This window comes from Trypanosoma rangeli (genome assembly GCF_003719475.1).
Source record: "Trypanosoma rangeli strain AM80 chromosome Unknown Tra_15.4_contig_00081, whole genome shotgun sequence".
NCBI lineage: Eukaryota > Euglenozoa > Kinetoplastea > Trypanosomatida > Trypanosomatidae > Trypanosoma > Trypanosoma rangeli.
The window spans coordinates 1-18,703 of record NW_021705825.1 but is presented as its reverse complement, the minus strand read 5'-3'; the positions used below and the strand labels follow the sequence as shown (position 1 = coordinate 18,703).

General features: G+C 53.1%; 8 protein-coding genes across 8 annotated transcripts in view, besides 4 other annotated features; 7 read left to right on the top strand and 1 right to left on the bottom strand.

Moving 5' to 3' along the window:
* Window positions 1–144, top strand: part of TraAM80_03203 (uncharacterized protein) — a gene marked incomplete at both ends in the record, with an annotated part of 477 nt that extends 333 nt beyond the window's left edge. The window contains one exon of the mRNA XM_029380180.1: window positions 1–144. This exon is cut by the window's left edge and continues 333 nt beyond it. Within this exon, the coding sequence (XP_029239967.1) occupies window positions 1–144 (144 nt within the window).
* A 166-nt stretch (window positions 145–310) lies between these two features.
* TraAM80_03202 (uncharacterized protein) lies at window positions 311–1,231 on the top strand (the record flags this gene model as incomplete). Its single annotated transcript, XM_029380179.1, has 1 exon — window positions 311–1,231. One exon carries the CDS (start codon window positions 311–313, stop codon window positions 1,229–1,231), a length of 921 nt encoding a protein of 306 aa, XP_029239966.1.
* A 318-nt stretch (window positions 1,232–1,549) lies between these two features.
* On the top strand, window positions 1,550–2,392 carry TraAM80_03201 (uncharacterized protein; the record flags this gene model as incomplete). The annotated part of the gene is made up of 1 exon (XM_029380178.1): window positions 1,550–2,392. One exon carries the CDS (start codon window positions 1,550–1,552, stop codon window positions 2,390–2,392), a length of 843 nt encoding a protein of 280 aa, XP_029239965.1.
* Window positions 2,393–2,403: 11 nt separating this feature from the next.
* TraAM80_03200 (uncharacterized protein) lies at window positions 2,404–3,516 on the top strand (the record flags this gene model as incomplete). The annotated part of the gene is made up of 1 exon (XM_029380177.1): window positions 2,404–3,516. The coding sequence occupies one exon, from the start codon at window positions 2,404–2,406 to the stop codon at window positions 3,514–3,516; it is 1,113 nt and encodes a 370-aa protein (XP_029239964.1).
* Window positions 3,517–3,583: 67 nt separating this feature from the next.
* Window positions 3,584–3,662: a microsatellite.
* Window positions 3,663–3,763: 101 nt separating this feature from the next.
* Window positions 3,764–3,792: a microsatellite.
* Window positions 3,793–4,131: 339 nt separating this feature from the next.
* Window positions 4,132–8,067, top strand: TraAM80_03199 (uncharacterized protein; the record flags this gene model as incomplete). Its single annotated transcript, XM_029380176.1, has 1 exon — window positions 4,132–8,067. The coding sequence occupies one exon, from the start codon at window positions 4,132–4,134 to the stop codon at window positions 8,065–8,067; it is 3,936 nt and encodes a 1,311-aa protein (XP_029239963.1).
* A 179-nt stretch (window positions 8,068–8,246) lies between these two features.
* Window positions 8,247–8,279: a microsatellite.
* A 701-nt stretch (window positions 8,280–8,980) lies between these two features.
* Window positions 8,981–9,023: a sequence feature (A-rich).
* A 162-nt stretch (window positions 9,024–9,185) lies between these two features.
* Window positions 9,186–13,784, top strand: TraAM80_03198 (ARM repeat-containing protein; the record flags this gene model as incomplete). Its single annotated transcript, XM_029380175.1, has 1 exon — window positions 9,186–13,784. One exon carries the CDS (start codon window positions 9,186–9,188, stop codon window positions 13,782–13,784), a length of 4,599 nt encoding a protein of 1,532 aa, XP_029239962.1.
* A 578-nt stretch (window positions 13,785–14,362) lies between these two features.
* TraAM80_03197 (putative kinesin) lies at window positions 14,363–17,437 on the top strand (the record flags this gene model as incomplete). The annotated part of the gene is made up of 1 exon (XM_029380174.1): window positions 14,363–17,437. One exon carries the CDS (start codon window positions 14,363–14,365, stop codon window positions 17,435–17,437), a length of 3,075 nt encoding a protein of 1,024 aa, XP_029239961.1.
* Window positions 17,438–17,935: 498 nt separating this feature from the next.
* TraAM80_03196 (uncharacterized protein) lies at window positions 17,936–18,331 on the bottom strand (the record flags this gene model as incomplete). The annotated part of the gene is made up of 1 exon (XM_029380173.1): window positions 17,936–18,331. One exon carries the CDS (start codon window positions 18,329–18,331, stop codon window positions 17,936–17,938), a length of 396 nt encoding a protein of 131 aa, XP_029239960.1.
* Between the last annotated feature and the right edge of the window lie 372 nt (window positions 18,332–18,703).

Here is an 18,703-nt window from a genome sequence, read left to right as displayed (position 1 = left end):
CGCTACTCGTATCTTTTATGTGCCAACCACAAGATTAGGTCCGCCACCGTCTCGTGCCTGCGGAGAAGGGAGGCGGGGAATGCCGGGAGATTTTCTTCTCGTCGCCTCCCTGCCGCCTGCGGCCTCGAAGGGGCAGACGCCTGAGAGGGCGACGCCATTGGAGTTGGCGACAACCCCTACGGTTGGGCTCTCACACCATGATGGGTCGAAGGAGACTTCACGGTTGATTGCTGCGGTCCCCAATGAAAAGGGAGATTTTCATCCTGGCGCCGACAGCGGCGTTCCGCCGTTGCCGGTGGGTATCAGCAGCATGACAATGGAGTCAAGTGATGCAGTGGAGAAAGTGCGGATGACAAATTTTCTTATTCCTTTAGAGGAGGAGGGGCGATTGCACGGCGAATTCTTATCTTGCTTGCAATGCAAGTTTGACGAGGCGTACTCTCTGGCGTTGGAGCAGTTGAAGCATCAACACTGGAACGACTGCGGCGAACCCACGAGCGATCAGCTTGCCTACAGCCGTGAACGGCAGGTCATTTACCAGGAAGAGATTCGGCAGCTGCGGCAGAAGTTGGAGGCGGAGTTTCAGGAGGAGCGGCGACAGCAGCGGCGCTGTGCGTACCAGCGGTGGGCGCAGGTATTGTCAGCGTGGCAGAGGGAAAAAAAAACGGAATACCAGCGGGCATTGGCGTATTACTACGACCACTACGAAGGCGAGCGTCTCGCGCCACGCATCTTCTCCAAGTGTGACGACGCACTGCGGACAAACCTTGGCTTGGAAGAGGAAGCCGCGATGCGCTCACCTGCTGCAGCGATGGTAAAGGATCAGGTGGTGTGCCTTCGTGATGTGTTGCGTCGGCTTAAACGAGAGGTGAAGAAGGCCAGCGAGCACGCGCAGTGTTGTTTACTGCAGCGTGATGTGTATGTTTCTGCTGCGAGAGCTCGTGTTCAACAGCAGTACCTTGGTATCGTTGCAGAGCAGCAGAAGGAGCTCAAGATGCTCCAGCATTGGTCCATGGAGATGCGGAGGTTAGAGCTGGACGCCGAAGAACGCATTGCCACGTGGGAAGAGCGGTGTCGCCGGCGTTCGGAGCGCATTCAGTGTGAGAAGGGAGAGCAACTGTCCTTCTGTACATGTAGCGGTGGAGTTGACGTTGCCAGGAAGGCTGAAACTGCAGCGGACGTTGGGAGTCCCATTCGCTTTCGAAAGGGTCTATTTGATTTTTTGCTATGAGAGTGATTTCTGTCTACATGTGAAAGTTATTATTTAACTCATATCCTTTGGTTCTTGCCCCGCATGTGCATATACGATTGTAATGCGTCTGCGTCTGCGTCTATTTTTTTTTTTCTTTCTATGTGTGTTGCCTTTTGATTTGGTCTGCTGGGGGGGGGGGGGGGTGTGCGCCTGCTTCAGCACCCGGAGCCCTCTTGCTTTGTTGTTTATTATCTTTTTTTTCCTTCAATCTCTTTTTTCCGCTAGACACGCCTGGTATGCGTCTGTACTCGTAAAGGCATTTTTTTTTGTTGTCTTTATCTGACGTTTGATGCTGTGATGCAGATGATGCCCGGAGTCGTTACATTGAGTCCGCTCTTTTTAGGGTTATTACGCGTCTCTCACACGGCTGCGTACGCCCTCCAACCTTGTTTCGCCACGCGTCTCGATGTATATTCGGTTTCCGCCGGCTCTGAGAGCTGTTGGGTGCCTTGTGCACTGCTAATTTCACAGTGTGGCGAACTATATCTCTTTTCCGCCGCTGACGGACGCGTGATCAATGCGGCTTTGCTGGGCCAAGTTGCAGGCGTGATGGACACTGACAAGGCCCGGGTCGACGTCGTAACGCAGCGCATGCCGGGTCCGGGGTCTGACATGCAGAGCCTCTATGTGCGTTGTAGGCAGCCGCTGCAGCCTGTGAACCTCTGCGAGAAGGGCAAGCGAAGCGACAGTACTACCAGGCGAAGTGAGGCAGTTGCGGAGAGCGAGGCCACGCCCAGCACAGTATTCCCACCCTTTTCCTACCTGATGCGCTTTCACTGTCGAAACGTCCCAGTTGTGCTGCAGCTTCTCCGAATTATTACGGTTTTTGCGGATCCAGATAAGGGTGAATTGTTTATTCGTCAGGCGCAGGTTCCGCTAAAAGAGGAGTTGGATTTCTCCATTTTTGTTGATCCTCTTGATACCACGCCGAGGGAGCAAAATAAGCACGCCGTCAGGATAAGATGCATAGATGGAGCAGCGTCCTCCGAAACGTGTACCCGCTTAAGGAACTTCTTTTTCCTTCGAAAGCAAAGGACGTGGTGTATATGCGAGATGTGGCAAAGGCAGCAAAAAAGCGCTTGCTGGACGCCGGTGCTCGCATTGAAGTGCCCTCGCCGTTGGACTCAACTGCCCTTCTGAGACCGTGTTTTATGACTGAATTTAACGAGGCAAATGAATTGCTCGGCCACGCCGCGGTTGAGGCGCCGCTTGGCGGCAACATTGCTATGGCCCGACAAGGGATGACATGCTCGTTACAAGCGACGTGTGGAAATGCCGTTGATGCGGCGTTGCCAGCCATTTCTCAATTTTATGAGATGGTCATGGACAAACTAGCGCACTTTAACTTCTCTTCCTCTGAGGACGTACTTCAGATGTACGGCTTACCAGCATTTGAGGCCCAATTTGCTGTTTTGTTGGCGCAGCGCTACGTTCAGGACCTCGTGGAGAGATGTGTGGGGCGGTTGTTAGCGATTTTTCCTAATGCCCCAAATTTGCCTCGGCACCGAATACTTGCAAGGGAGACGGTTCAAGAAGAACTGCGGTGGAGGTTTGGCGTCACATATCGCGAGTTGTGCCGCACGACGAGAGCGCGTATCAATGGCGTCTCGGTGCGCCAACTCTTGTGTGACGAGGAGCGCACCACGGCGCAGAGGTCGCATGAAATGGCAATTCAAGAATTGCTTCTGGAGGCTACGGACCGCCGGCAGAAGATGATTGAGGAGGAGGCGGGCGTCTTCTTTGGCACCAAGCACGAGCCCATGTCGGCCAGTACGGGCCGACCGCTCCCGCCGCTGTGCGCAGAGGAAACGGCGGAGTGGCGCAACGCGGTGGTGGAGGCTGCCGGTGCGCTGCAGGCGCTGGAGCTTGAGGTACGGCGAATAAGAGATAGCGTTGACGCCGACACTGACGACGGCAGCGACGAGGATGAAGAGCAGGAATACGCTGGAAACTTGATGGGCGGCGTAGCTGCTTTGTCTTCAAGAAAAAGAAGGAATGGGAACGGTGCTCGCTTTGCGTCTGTGGAGGAGGAGGAGGCGTTTTTGCTGAAAAGGATACAACGAGAGCAGGAGACACTTTCATCGCTGCAACTGAAGCGCTCCAGCTGGGATCAGGGGGTGAGAAGCTTGATGGAGGATGATGTGGAAGTGAAATCGATGCGTTCAGAATACAATGCGCTTATCCTGAAACAACAACAAGAGATTGATGAATTGAAACAGGAGCTGCAGCGAAGCGCAGCCACCTTTGGCATCAGTACTCCCTGATTGGAGGATCAGCACCGACGGTCGCGTGTGACGCATGAAGTTTTGAGCTCCACGTATATCGGATGATTTATTATTATTAGTATTATGATTTTTTGTTGTTTGATGTAAGTTTTTTTTTTTTTATTATTATTATTCCTTTTTTTTGTGTCCTCACTCTCTTTCTTTCTGTCGATACGCTTTTTGTGGGCTTGGATGCTTGCAGGTTGCCTCCTCGTTTCCGTTGATCTCGTGGCGGCTGGAGCAACTCCACACACACATACACACACACACACACACGGCAGGGATGAGGAGAAACGGCGGAAAGGCAACGTGAACAAAAACGGGAGTGACTCTGCTGCTGCTGAGGTCTTTCTTTCTGTGCTGCTTCCCTGTTCTACATTTTTTCTTTTTTTTATTCTATCTATCCGTATATATATATATATTGCTTTGTTTTTTCTTGTTTCTTCTTTTAATTTTTGCCACGTGTATGCGCGGTTGTATTCCCGCATCCGGCGCAAGCAGGTTCACGGCGTACGATCACCAGACAGTAGTGGTCGCAGTGACGGAGGGTGTGAGGGACAAGCCGCAAACACGCACGCAGGAGGAGAACAAACAGGAAAAAAAAAAGAGAAAAAAATGCCTTCGACAGCTACGCGAAGGGAGCGAAGTGACGGGCGCAACCGACCAACCGGCGCTGCGGTTACAAGCAAACGAGCACGCCATGAAGTTCCGGGTGCGAACAGCGACTCTGTTCTTTCGGGGTCTGTGCTCCACAACAAGGCGGACGCACAGCTCTTACCATGGCTGTTTGAGTGCCATCGCGTACTTCGGGCGGCAAACCCGCCCTTTTCCGTCAGCGCGGCCTTCATCAAAGAACTTCTCAATCCCCGTTACTTGAAAAGCAGCCTTAGCGGCGTGCAGCAAATGACCGGGTGCCTGTTGTCCGACCTGGTGCGGCTGGGCAACAAACATGAATTCCCAGAGACGTCTGTCACGCTACCGTTTGATGCGCGTTATGCCGATGATGTCTTAGCGTGTCTGACTTTTCCCTTTGGACAGGTAGCCAGAGGCGAGGCATGTCTGAAGACATGCGAGCATTTCATTGAACGTGCAGGTATTTCGCACATTTTTGCGTACGTTATTCCCCATTGTCGCCGGGCGGTGCACGAGCGTCTAACATGCATGTTTCAGAGCATTTCACAGGCTGCTGGATCGTGTACAGGAAGCGAGGCGCTAACAAAGAGTGATAACGCGATTACTCCAATAACTGCTGCGGAAATGGGGAGGGTTCTCGCTGACATTCTCAGCGCAACCAAGTCCATTACCCCCGATGAGCTTGCCCCATTGCTAGCGGAGATTACGGCCGCTTCACCTACCTTGCTGCGCCGTATGGAGTCAAACCGGCTAGCTGGAAATACGGCTGGTGGTAAACCAGTTGCGAACGCAACACGGAAAAAGGCCCGGGCGCCCGGTGCCATTATCGCTGCTCGTGTTTTTTTGGAACAGTTGGATGTGATTCACCCGGCCATTGCTAGCTACATGGTGGAGTTGGTCGAACAGGGCGTGGGCGAGGTGGCTGCGGCCGAAGTTACGGGCGACGAGCTGGAGAAAAAGCGTCGTGGGCTGCGCGGGGTTGGACGGGCGATGGAGTGCTTCGTGGCGTTGATGGAACTGCACGTGGATCTTGTCGGGCAACTTGTCCCGGCACTTCTCCCGTATCTGGAGCACGAAATTGCGGACATCCGCTTGTTGTTTCTGCGTGGGTTTTTCATGGCTTTTGGCGCTCATGAGACCGCCACTTCGACGTACCGTTCCGCCTTTGCCGCACTCCTTGCACGCTTCAATGACCCCAAGCACGCGCTGCGTATAGAAATGCTGCAGCTGGCGGCAAGTGCTATTGGAGTCTCCACCCAAGTCTCGGCAAGCTTTACGGAAGAGCGCGTTCGCGACTTGCTTCCTTTGGTGGAACTTCACCTTGTGGATCCGCACGCGCTGGTGCGTCGCGCGGCAGTACTTGCGTACGGTGACATCGTCACTGCCGCTCCGTCGCTCGTGACGTCCGAGCGAATGGAAAAGACGCTCGGGCAGCGCGTCGCCGACAAGAACCTCAAGGTTCGACAAGCTGCGGTGGAGCGACTTAGTGACATCTACCGCACACTGCTCTACCCGTGGATTCCGAATGTGATGATGCAGTGCCTGAACGCCGAGGGGGGCGTGTTGCTGTTGGAGGCAAGCTTTGAATCCATGCTGCCACCCGCGTCAAGGGTGGTCACCGGTGATGCGTTGCTCACTGCGTTTGCTTCATCAACCTCCACCGGTCGGCGCTCGGCACGGGCAAGTATGGCGTTGTTTGACTTTGAGAAGGAGAGTGCCACGCAGGAGCGCTCCTTTGCTGATGGCTTGGCAAAAATGTGTTCCCACTTAAATCCCAAGAGTTTTAATAAGCTGCTCACTTTTGCCGCGAAGAAGGCGCAGCTACGGCTCGCGATCCTGCGTCTCTTTCAACTGCGTGCCGAGGTGCGGAGTAAAGATCTGAAGTCGACAGAGGGCCAGGAGATGATCAACAATATCCATCGTCTTCTTAACTTTGTGCAGACCATGACACATGCGGAGAAAGGGGAGTGGGATGCCCTGTTTCGCTCTAAGGATGACAATGTTTCCAAGGCGTTCTTGAGCTGCTGTGCGGATAGGCACCTCCACTACGCGAAGGAGCGGGAGTTGCTTGTCAAGGCACTGAAAGGTCGGGTTGAGGGGCATGTGCTCAAGTTTGTGCAGGAAAGTTTATCGAGGCAGATGATGCTTCCAGTTGAGCTGGAACATGTTAATGAGTTGATTGCACGTCTACGTGAGACTCTGCGTGGTGTCTGCGGCGATGGAGCTGAAACAGTGGAAACAGAGGTGAAGCACGAGGTGGAGGGTCTGCTCCGTGCACTCATCATCCTTGAGCGCACCGCTCCGTCGTTTATGCCACACTGCGCCGTGCCTCTTGTGGATTTTGTAGAACTTGTGTGTCAAAGCAGCAACGCGAAGATTCCGACATCGTGGGTGATTCTTCTTTTGAATTGTGTTACCGAGTGGGCCAGGTACGCAAGCGGGGCTGCGGTGGACGAGCATGGGTACGACAAGGACACGGCATCCGCCGATATTATAAATACACGCAAAAAGGCTCTTTTTACGTCGTTGGCCCGGTTATGTTCTTGCAGCCACGAGCCACTCTTGCAGGACGCCACACCCGAGATGGTGGGGGCCATGTGCAAGCATGCCGCCCGTTGCTTCATCGCTCTCATCAGTGTCAACGGTTTGCAGGAGTCAAAAGCGCTCAGTCAGTTGGTGCATTCTCTCCTTGCTCGCATCCGTAACTCGGCGACTCCCACACTTCCCAGTGCCGTTGGGTGGCTGAAGGCATTGACAGCCTTCGCGAAGGATTGCGCGGTGGCACCGCTTTTGCAGGATGAATCGTTGATGCGCACTCTCACCGAACTTCTGCTTGCCGCTGTTCGTGACAGAACTACGGCTGAGGATTCAGCCAAGGTCAACGCGAAACGAGCCGATGTGTTTCCCACGTCACTTGCCGCTGCGGTTGTAGATGCCACAACAAAATGTATGTCAGCAATCGCGTTGAGCTACGCCGCAGATCGTGTTGTAGGTGCTGTGGTTTCGACGCTTAATGCCCTACTCGCTGCCTACAAGACAGCGGGCGAGTGGGAGCCAAACACAGTTGGTGCGTGTCGCCGTCGTATTTCTATTAACCAGCAACTAGCGAAACTTGTAATTAGGCCATCGTCTGACATCGCTAAGGAGCTTGCCGTGGCAGTGATTCTCTCCGCCGAGGATGAGGTTGTTGTGCGGCGTTCACTGCAGAAGAAGATTACTTTCCATATCATGGAGAACCAATGCGATATGCGCTACGTGGCTTTTCTAATTCTTACCGTTGTTAGTGAGGAGACGAAAAGTGGGTATCAATACCTCCGTGCCCTTCTACAGCAGGTTGGTGACCACCTTCGTACGAAGCAGAGAAGCTCCGGTGCGACGTTGTCGTCACCTGAGGCCCTTACTTGCTTCCTCGAATACACCATTCCTTTTTTGGTCTTCTTTATGGCTCATCACACCTTCTACAGCACTGAGCAGGAGAACCACTTTGTTGCGTACCAGCGTGTCTGGCATCTGCTGTTTGATGAGCTTTTCCGCCACGGAACGCAGTGTGCGAGCTTTCTGGTGGAACTCTTTACCCGCATCAAGCAGTCAGATGAGGTGGTTGACAGAGACAGCCACGCGGCACGGCTGCTGTGCGACCTGGGTAGCCGGGTGATGCAGGAGTGCCTGGGACAGCGGCAGATCAGTGCAGATGCACTCAAACGATACCCTGGACGCGTTCTTCTGCCAAATTTTTTTCGTGTCTTCCAAGTCTGCCGCGGAGGCACTCGGTACCATCTTTCTGGACGCAAATGTCCACATTTTCACGCACGTTCCATTCCGTGCGCCAACGGCTGCTGCTGCTGCTGCTTCAGGTGGTGGCATAGCAGGCGAGAAGGCAGCTTCCTTAGTTCTTGTCGCGAAATCAGAGGACGCTGAGGATGCTGCCAACCCCGAGTTCACCGCACGGACGGAGGTGGATTTGCCACTGCTTTTACGGCAGCGCGTTGATAGGGTACTAGACGCATTTATTGGCCCCATGACAAAGGAGGAAATCGTAAAGGTGAGGTGGTCAGACGTGAAACAGCGAATAAGGGAGACGATGATTGCTGGTGAGGACAACACCGACAACGACAACGAAGAAGAGAACGTGGATGAGGCAAATGTCATGGAGTACGCCAAGGAGCAGCTCCGGCAGCTGTACGAGAAATCCCCACCGCAGTGATTCACGCGAGGGGAGTTTGGCACGCGCGTCAATATGCACATTGATGAGCGTGCACCAGAGCAGGGAGCTGCCACACCACAACCATAAAATATACTTAATCGAATGGATAAACCAATGCTGAGAGGAGTGGGAGGCGGCAGCACGTTGGTGCCGCAGGCGTTCCACCAACAGACATTCATAGAAGGCAAAGGAACAGAGGTAGGCCGCGTTAGTAGTTGTTGTATGCGTGGTTTATTTTTTTTTTCTGTTTCCTCCAGAGAATAGAGTGATGAGGCAAACTGAAGGCGGAGGCCTACGCGCGCGGGGGGAGGGGGGAGGGGGACAGCAATAGCAAAAGGAGTAAAAAGGTACGGCAATCAGAAGAGTTGTTTACCAAAAAGGACTGGTGTCTTTGAGTGACAGAAATCAAATGATGAAGGTGAAGGGGAATATAAACAAAGAGGGATAGAAGGCAAATACGGTAGAATTCTTCTTCCTCCGCCTCCTATCTGTCTGCGCAAGTGCGCGTGGGAGGGCGGTGGTGAGGAGGAGGAGAGGCGGGGGAAGAAAAATGACACTGCAGTTTGCAGCCCGCCTGTACTCCCTCGCTTTTGGCGTGTGACTTTATTCCCTGCCGCACACGAAACGTTCTTTTTTTTTTTTTTGGTTTTGTCCTTTTTGTTTTTCTTTTGCCGCATCTCGTCTCTTTACCGTAATTGTTGTTGCTGCTCTGCTGCACCTGGTTTTCTTCAAGGTCGTAAGTACGGTGTGTCGCTCATAATTTGCGACGAAGGGCGTGGGCCTCAGCACGTACGCGGAGAGGCAAAGCAGGAACATAAAGGAAACATTTCAAATGTCTGCATCTACTGCAGATATCCTTAGGGTACGGGATGAGTTGCGGAGGCTCAATTTGAACCCGGAACCCCAACGTGGGGCCTTTGCTGCAAGGAGCTCAGGGTTAAAGTTTGATGTGAAGAAGGCGACTGCGTTAGCGAAGCGATTCAAAAATTACTCCGCCGAGGCGTCGGAAAAAACAATCTTGATGCAGCTTGACACTGTGAGCTTTGGTATGTTTATTTCCGAGGCGGCTCACGGTGTCGTGCAGTCGCTTGGTCATGGGACAAGGATGAAGCCAGCGGATGCCCATTCGCTAGCTGTAGTCTGCTCCGAGGTGCACCAGCGCTACGGGGAGTTCTGGCCCTCGGTCCTGAAAGAGTTGAAGGAGAATGTTGAAACTATTGTGGACGCCGCGGCACTCAAGGCAGCCGTGGAACGCATTGAGGAATATGCATTAGCGACGGTGTCAACCGCTGGAGAAGGAGCTGCGCCTTCAGCAATGACAGTAGCATCCTCGGGGTCTTCTGTACCTCCGTCTGCCGCAGCCAAAAACAGCCTCCCGACGTCATCAGTTAAGTCGCCTGTGGATGAATTTAATCGTCTGCGCTTGGTCACTAAGGTGTTTTGTGAGTGGTGGCTTGTGGGGCTTTTTTCGGATGCTAAACCGGTGCTGAACCTCTTGAAGTTACTGTACAAGCTTGCGGAGAAGCGGGCGGGAGCGCCAAATACCCCTCTAGCCGTCGCGACAGTTCTCTCGATTACGGTTCTTGTGGTACGCGAAGTAGGCATTGAAATACTTGGTAACGAGAATGCAGCGTTGTCGTGCCTTTTCCCCGGAAACAGGGAAAGTGCAAAGGGCCCAGAGGGACTTCGTGAGCTCATGGGACGCTGTGGGGTGTTGACAACTGACGAAAACACGGAGGAGGAGAGGATGACAATGCTCCTGCTTGGCCCCGTGGGAGCTCGGTTGACGTTCAACGCCACAACCAAAGTGGTTGGACTGGTGGAAGATGCGGTGGCGCATCAGGCAGAGGAGGCAAGCTGGGCGAGGTTGTGCGAAATCCGCAACTCTTCAGCGGTAAACTACAGCAGAGATGTGGAAAAACGCCAGTTCATTGGGCTCGTTCTAGCCACTGCGAAGGCAGGTCTTAGAGCTTATACACAAGGTAAAAACGAGATTGAGAAGTGGTGGCGCTCCTTAAATGATCCGGCTGAACTCCGCGGGAGAAATACACGCTTTAATGTGGATGAGGCACGGTTTCGTTTGCTTCAGGAGCACGTAGAACGACTGTTTGTGGTGTGTGATAACTTGCTTGGCATGCTGGGCTTTGTCGCCCCGTTGCCCATCGATCTCTCGATTGTTGAACAAAAGGAGGAAGTTGACGCGGTGCGGATTTCAGTAATTCAAAAATTCCGCCCCATTGTGGGGGCGGAGACGCTGAATCGCTTTGAGAACGATGAACAGCGGATATTCTACGAGTATGTTCCGGAACTCGAGGCGTTGTCGAATGATGCACTCCTGTTGTCGTTGGCTGCCGAAAGGGCGAACTGGGACTTGTTCTCGCGCCACAGGGCCAGTGGCGGGGCGACTGCGTCACCGTTCGTACCGGCTTTGTCTGCTGTGGCACTTGGGGCGGCTGGTGGGGGCGGCGATGCCGAAGGCAGTGAGGAGGACTTGATGGACGACGAAGTGGAGGTTCAGACGACGGCTGACGCCGTCGAGGAAGGCAAGTATCAAAATTGCACTGAGGCCGTGGCATTAATGAAGCGTCGGCGACTTCGCCTGGCTAAATTGGCCGTCCCTGCGGCGCTGTTTGATGACTATGCGGCAGTATTGAGGTTGCTGGAGGAGCTTGAGCGGTGCGCCAGTGCTGCTATGGTGGATGAATGGTGCGAACGGTTTGTTGGGGAGGCACTTCAGCCGCTTCGTCGTTCATCGGAGAACTTTGTTGGGGCTGCACTGTTCTTCACAAACTGTCGAATGCTATTGACGCTGGAGTTGCGTCACTTTTCGCGCTTCCGCCACCCTGAACAACTTCCATTTATGGCTCGCTGTGCCGCAATCCTTCATCAGTACTTTCCTGATGTTGGGGAGTACCTTGGTACAAAGCTGGAGGCGCAGTGGAGACGAGAGTATACAGCTGCCACCTTGACAAGAGAGACAGACACCTCATGCAGCACATGGAGCGATGCGGTGTTGCAGCGTCGGTGCACTGCCACCGTGCGGTATCTGTGTGAGTTGATGAAGTTTGGAAGTATTCCACCTAGCCGGGTGTTGAACGTTTTGAATGTTGCGATGGAGGAACTGAAGCGGCCCTGCAGTGTAGCAACCATTGCTGGCGCCATTGAGCACGGTGGCCTTTTCTTGGTTCGCAACCACTTGACACGTCGAACGGCGGATAAGTTAATTAAAAAACTTAAGAGTGCGATGCAGGAGGAGGCAGTGAGCGAAGAGTCCTCACACACAATCACAAAGGCGTTCACCTTCTTGCGATCTGCACCTCCTGCATCTGTTGTGAGTTGCCGTGTTGCCCCGGAAGAGCAGACCCCACTGGCGAAGTATGTGCAGTATCTGCTGCATCGTATCTTGTCCCCGACGAACTATAACTTTGTGCGGAGGGAGCTGCTTAAGATGCCATGGAATGAAGCTGAAAGTCGGGAAATGCTTATTCGAGCGCTGCGTGGTGCACACCAGGTGAGTTGGGATGCCATTCCATTTCTGGCCGACTTCTTGGCCGTGCTCTCCCAAGCGGGCTGCATCCAGGTAGTGCAGCGTATTCTGCACGAGATTGCAGAGGACATGAGGCGTGACTTGGAGGTCGGCAGCGCAGTCACGAGACGTGGTCATGGCGATGTAACGAACCATCGGATGACCTCCGGTGCCCATCTCCCATACCGCCCTTTGCAGTGGCGCCTGGTTGACTGTTTTTATGTTGCCAACTTCTACCGTGTTCGGTTGGTGTCTTTCCGGTTTGTGGTCCACCTGTTGCTGCTACTGCTGCAATACTTTCCTCTTGCCACACCTCACTGCAATGACTACAGCCGCCTGCAGTGCTCGGTTACCCTGCTTTGGGAGTGCCTCCCGTATCTTCCTTGGGCCGTAAGTACAGGTGCTCTCACTGGGGGACGGTCTCGCGCATTAAGAGCCATGGAACACCTTGACAGTCTGCATCAGCTGCTTCGAAAGCTCATGTCACTACTATTTCTTTACCGATTTAGCCTTCCAGAGACGCTGCCTTTGCAACTGAAGCTTAGGCTCAAGGAACTCGTGGAGGAGCTTGGCAACAAACTGCACCGAGATGCGGCCCAGCGGGAGGGATGGGAGATGCTCTACAAGCAAGAGAAATCTGAGGTGAAGTTGAAGGAGCAAACAACAGAGGACCCACAAGAGCGCGGCCCTGAGCGGGAGGGAACATCATCGCAGATGTTGAGGTTTCCGGAGACAATGGCAGAAGCCGAAACGTACGCCAAGGCTGTAGCGGAAGAAACTGTGTTTCCTGCCAATACGTGGTATGAAAAAACCTACAAGGCCTTTCAAGACTGTCAAACTGATGGTCCTTTTTTTCGTCTTTTTCCTATAGGCGAACAAGATGAGCCACTGGTCCGTACACCGGAGTCTGCGCAAACTCACAACGCCGATATGGAGGACACCATACCGGCGTCGATGGACCTCCTACCCGAAGAGTTGGAGCACGCGGACGAGGTTTCCACTGAAAATGACAGTGATACAGTGGAGGATGAAAATTCCACGCATCAGATCATCATTAATAGGAGTTGCAGTGGTGTGGGAAGCATAAGCAGCTCTAGCTCCTACTATTATGAGAGCGCTAGTGAGCGCGACAGCAAGTGCGAAAATGTTGCAACACCACTCACCTCTGCTTCTCTGTCGGAGGTAACTTCCACAGACGAGGAGGAAGAGGAGGAAGAAGAGGAGGAAAGTGAAGCAGAGGAGGAAGAAGAAAGTGAGGCAGAGGAAGAAGAAGAAAGTGAGGCAGAGGAGGAAGAAGAAGATAATGAGTTTGAAGAAGGCGGTATTTTTGCTGCAGCAGAAACACTGCGACTTAGGCTTGAGGAAGCCAATCTTGACGGCGAGCTGCGTAAACTCATGTCGGAAAACCCCAGAGAGGCCATGGGAACTGCCGTTGCTTCCGCAGTCGCGAGGGGCATTCCCGCAGAGCGTCTCATGGAGCAGGACCTGGCGATAGGTATGCGAATGCATCGCCAGCAGCGGCGTAATTGCACGCAGAAAGGTCCCCTAGCGCCTGAACTTGAATCGCAGAAAGAGGAGCCGGTGCAGGCGGTGCATTTCACGCTGCTGCGGCGCCCTCCGCCTAACAGTTCGACCGCTGGGAAGTTGGGGAGTGTGGGCGTAGCTGCTGTTTCTACCGCTAGTACTCCTCACTCCACGGCAGTTGCGTCAGCCAACGTGATGAAAGTAAATAATGTTGCTGTTCTTAGCATTCCCCGCTGCACAGAATTTGCTCGGAATGCTTTGGTGTCACAAGAGCATTATCGACGGCAACAAGAAGAACTACGAGAGATCACTCGGCGCATCAATCGCATGCAAGAAGAAGAGACAAGTGCCCACGCTCTGAAGCCAAGGGTCTCACGGTAGGCGTTCCTGCGTGTTTGTGGTTGCGTCTTTAACACGGGAATGTGTGGCGAGAAGGGCGACATGGGCAGTTTACAAAAGCAAGGTGTGAGGAATAAAACTTTCCTCACACTGTAACGGGGAAAAAGGAAGCGTCTTTGTCTGGATTATTTACCTAACAATGTCAGCGGTTTTTTTTTTTTTCACGGAGGTTCTCACTGTGTCTGCCTATCTGGAATTGTCTGGCACATCCTCCTTCAACTGCGGTGCGGGGTGGGTGTGAGGGGCCATCATGATACCACGCTGAGTAGAATCCTTCTCCCTGATCTTATTGTTGTTGCCTGCTTACAATTATCTCTCTCTTTTTTTTTTGTTTTGCTTCTCTTTTCTGTGCTTGTCGCTCCCCGCACCCTGAAGGGCAGCTGCAGAAGTGTGCCTTCGAAGTGTGGGCGGTGAGTCCATTTTTCGTGGGGCCCAACGTTCATCGTTACAAGCTACGGAACAGCAGGAAGAAGGAGACGGCGGCGGCTAAACGGGGCTCCAAGAGGAGGATCTGAAAACTAAGTGGTGCATCGGTGACACCACGGGGTCGGGGCGAGGGAATGGCTTCAGAGAGTGACATGGCAGTTTTGGCTACCAGTGGCGTGGGCGGGGAGGAGGGCGACGCCGCCAAGGTGCTGGCACAAAAGGAGTGGAATGCAGTTGGAGTCATGGCGCGCGTTCGTCCCTTGTCCACGGTGGAGCACGCGGACCCCTCCGTGAAGAGTATCTTGCATTGCCTCAAGGATGGAATTGTTGTCCACGGTGTCCCAACGCAGTCACCGTCTCGTTACTTTGGTGTCCGTCATGCCAAGCCTCGGTCACAATATTTCAAGGTTGACGAGGTGTTTCACCCACACAGCACACAGCTCGAGGTGTATGAGGCCTGCCGTAACGTTGTGGCTGGTGTCTTTGATGGCATTAATGGCTCTATCCTCGCCTACGGTGCAACTGGTTCGGGAAAGACGCACACCATGTTTGGCAGTAACATGAGTGTGGCAGGGGTGATATACCAGGGCGTGCGGGACATCCTGGAGGAGAAGGAGCGACTAGAGGTGGAAGAGCAGAAAGTGGTGAAGGTGCGTTGCACGTTTTTGGAAGTGTATAATGAGGAGGTCTTTGACCTGCTAGTGCCGTCAAGCTCTAGTGGAAAACGGATTCCACTGAAGCTGCAGGACTTTGGCCAGGAAGACAGTTTCCACGACGGAGAGAGGAGTGGTGCCAATCTTGAGAGTCTTAGCGTGAAGAGTCTTACGCACGTCACGCCTCAAACTGCGGAAGACTTCGCCAAGCTTGTGGAACTTGGCCAAGCAAATAGATTTGTTGCGTCTACCAACGTCAATGCCCAGTCAAGCCGCTCACACGCAATTCTTACATTGGAAGTGGAGGTGAAGGACACTGTGGATGCGACTCTTGGGACCGTGGGCCGCATTCGTTTTTGCGACCTAGCGGGCTCAGAGCGCGCTGCAGGCACAAGTAACAGTGGTATTCGTCTACAGGAGGGTGGAAACATCAATCGTTCCCTTCTCGCGCTTGGCACCGTGGTTCAGGCCTTGATCTATCGCAGCAAGCACCCCGATCGTGTGAATTATATTCCATATCGAGGCTCCAAGCTGACGCGGCTACTGCGGGATTGCTTTGGCGGAAACTGTCGCACGTTAATGCTCTTTTGCGTTAGCCCAAGTAGTAAGATGTACGAAGAGACAATCAACACGATGCTCTTTGCGATGCAGGCAAAGGATATTCAGGTCTCTGCCAAGCGCCACGAATTCCGTGTTGATTCAAAGGAGGTGACCAAAAGTCAAGAGGCACTGATTGATGAACTTCGCTTGGAACTGGCACAGACACAGGATGAACTACTGCGTCTACGCGGGGGCAGCCCCGAAGCTGCCTTGAACCGAAGCGTAATGGGCCGACAAAGTTCACAACTCGTCGCGGATTCTTTCTCCCCGATGCCAATTTTGACACCTTGTAAAGGAGAGCAATCACCGCCTCCGGGCGCTTCGACGATTGCAATGGGAAACGACATTCGACTGGAGTCCCTGGAGACATCGCCTACCATGCTTCACACCTCACGTCGTTTATCGACTCGAGTGACACTGGGAGTGTTAGGGTCCGACGCGTACACGGCACTGCAAAAGAAGCTGAAAAAGTTTTCAGTGGCGAAGGAGACACTCTACCGAGCGATGCGGGAGACACAGGAGGCCAACAGTGAACTTGACATTCGACTGCGGCAGCACAAATGGAAGCTTGCCCGTTTTCTTGCCGCCCGACGAAAGTCAGCTGCTGGGGATGCCAATGAAGAGAAGGCGACACCGGTTGGTGTGGCGGGCCTGCGGCTCGCTATTGAGAAGATGGAGATGGAATCGGCGACACAAGGTGGGAAAATGGAGGAACTTTTGGAAAAAATGAATGATACGGATCGCACCATCGCTGGAATTCGTCAAGAGTTGTTGGGAGAGAAACAACACCCACTACTGGAGCTCCTGATGGATAATGTGAAGCTGCGACAAAGTTGCACGGAGGCGGAGTGTCTCGCGGCGCACTACCACCAGGAGTGTCGTTCTATCATGAATCGTGAAGAGGAGTACATGCAGGCGCTTAGTGTGTGTATATCCGTGATACGACACATGCTTCCGTTAGCCTCTGGTGTTTCACACATTATGGACGAGGCGAAGCTAGCGCTTATGTTTGCCAATCTCCCTTCCTTGTCTACGATGGACATGATTCCCTTCTTTGAGCGATCGATGAAGACTGGACATACCCCATCCATCTCTCTTCTTGATGCACACCGGGCATTCTCACCTGTGGAAACCATAGAGGCACGTATACAGCGTTTGGTGGAGGGTCGTGGAAGTGGAAAGAATTCCGTAGCACGTCAACCATCCCACTGTCGTGCACAATGCCAGACCAAGGGAACACCGTCTAGCAAAGCACACGTAGGCAATGCTAGTCCAAAAGTTGACCGTATTCCGTTTTCCACTGGACCAACACGGTCGAGGTCGGAACCTTTTGTCACCACACACAGCACAACATCGTTGCGTCAACCGGTGGAGAATGGATTCGCTACCGCAAAAAATCCGGTAGGTTTTGATAGGACACCTTCGGCTAATGCAAAAAAAGTCGCTTTTGTGGGAGTTACAAAGAAATCTGTAACAAGTGCTCCTGCGCCGCGCTCACACCTCCGCAATGGCAGCAAAGGTGCCCCCGTAAAGAGGGCCACATCACAGGGTACAAGAGCAGCTACAGCGTCAGCCGCATTTAGTCGTTCGCACACGGCAAGTGAGGCCCCGCATGTCCGCATGCCCAAGAATGGCGGTCTGTCTCTTGTTGCGAATGAGGGACACAACCGCGAGCGAGTGCGAAAGCTACAGAACTCACCATCGTTAAATCACTCCTCTTTTTTGCCAAACAGCGACGGGAACGTCATGCCTTTGCGGCGGAATCGTGTAGCATTTCAGTTACCTGCTGAAGAAGGAGCCTCTAGTTTACCCCAGCGGCGACTTCAAAACACCGACCTGGAGGAACGGTTCACAAGGCTTCTAACCGAGGTACAACAGTGGCATATTGGAACTGCTGCAGCCCCAGTGGCAAAGGGTAACCACACAACTCTGCGTCCCGTCACCGACATTCCGTGAGAGGAGACCCTTGCGTGAGGTCACAGTTGTAACCAAAACACTGTATGTGAATGAAAAACTGAAGAGTACAAACCATGTTTATCAATTAAACAAAGGTAAAATAGAATACGTAGAGAACTAGAGAGAACTGAGTTTACAGAAGGATAAGCTGTCTGTGCGCATTTTGTTTTTGGCTTACATGCTCTTTCTGGTTCCAATTTTTAAAGTGATAGTTTTTTGAAAGTAAGGTGCAACTTGTTGGGGATAAATAAAAGATTTAACGTATCGTTGAACTCCCCTGTTTTTCCCTTATCTATAACTTGGTTTTCTTTCCGGAAGACTCCCCGTTGAAGGCAGCACTTGTAGAGTTGTTTTTTTTTTCTTGTTGCCGTTCTCTGGCGTGTGGACGAGATGGAAGCGATCTCTGGGATTCTCTAGATTCCAGTTTTTGGCCGTAGAGTGGTCAACCACACAACGCAGCTGTCGTCTTTTCCTGTGGGAGACTGCGGCAGCTTCCTTTTACATCACAGCGGCGACGGCGTAGATGATGGTTGTGGGCCTGCTGGATGCAGGTGTCACTTCTTCTGCCCGAGGGATTCGCCAATGACGCGGATGATAGGGGGAAGTGTTGGAGGATACGGGGCGGCCCCGGAGTTTTGCACGGTGATGACGTGGCCACATGAACTGCTTGCGTCTACTGACGCGGAGGCCCACAGGTGTGGAGGTGCCTGCCGCATAGGGCGTTTGGCTGCTGGGGACGGGCGCCCGCACGGATTGAGAGAGGCCGTTTTGGAGTGTGGGTGGGCGCAATGTACCAGCAACACCCCAATGTTCGCCTTTTTGGGCGGCGCTACTTTCTGATGCGCACCTCGCCGCATTCAACTCGAATCCTGCAGACGCGTTGTCAGTGGTCATTCTTTCGTTGACTTGCAAGGAACAACTAGAACAGCACCCTTGCCGCCATCGATGCACGTTATTTGGTTACGAAGCATCCAATTGCAAAGTGCGCGGCGTTGTGTTTCCTGCGAGCTACTGACGGAGTTGACAGGTCGTCGAAAGCTTTCGACACACACACACACAGAAAAAAAAAGCATGCCGCGGGCCTGAACGGTGACTGTTCAATAGTTTATTGGCTCTAATTCACTGCGCGTCCCGACAATTTGGGTCAATTGCCCGAGGACATTCTTTTTTTAGTTTATTTCATCAGTGCGGCACGCCGGCGCATGTCTGCTTTGAATAGAGGGAATCTCCCTGAGCGATCCCGAGCTCGTCGAATCCGTGATAAAC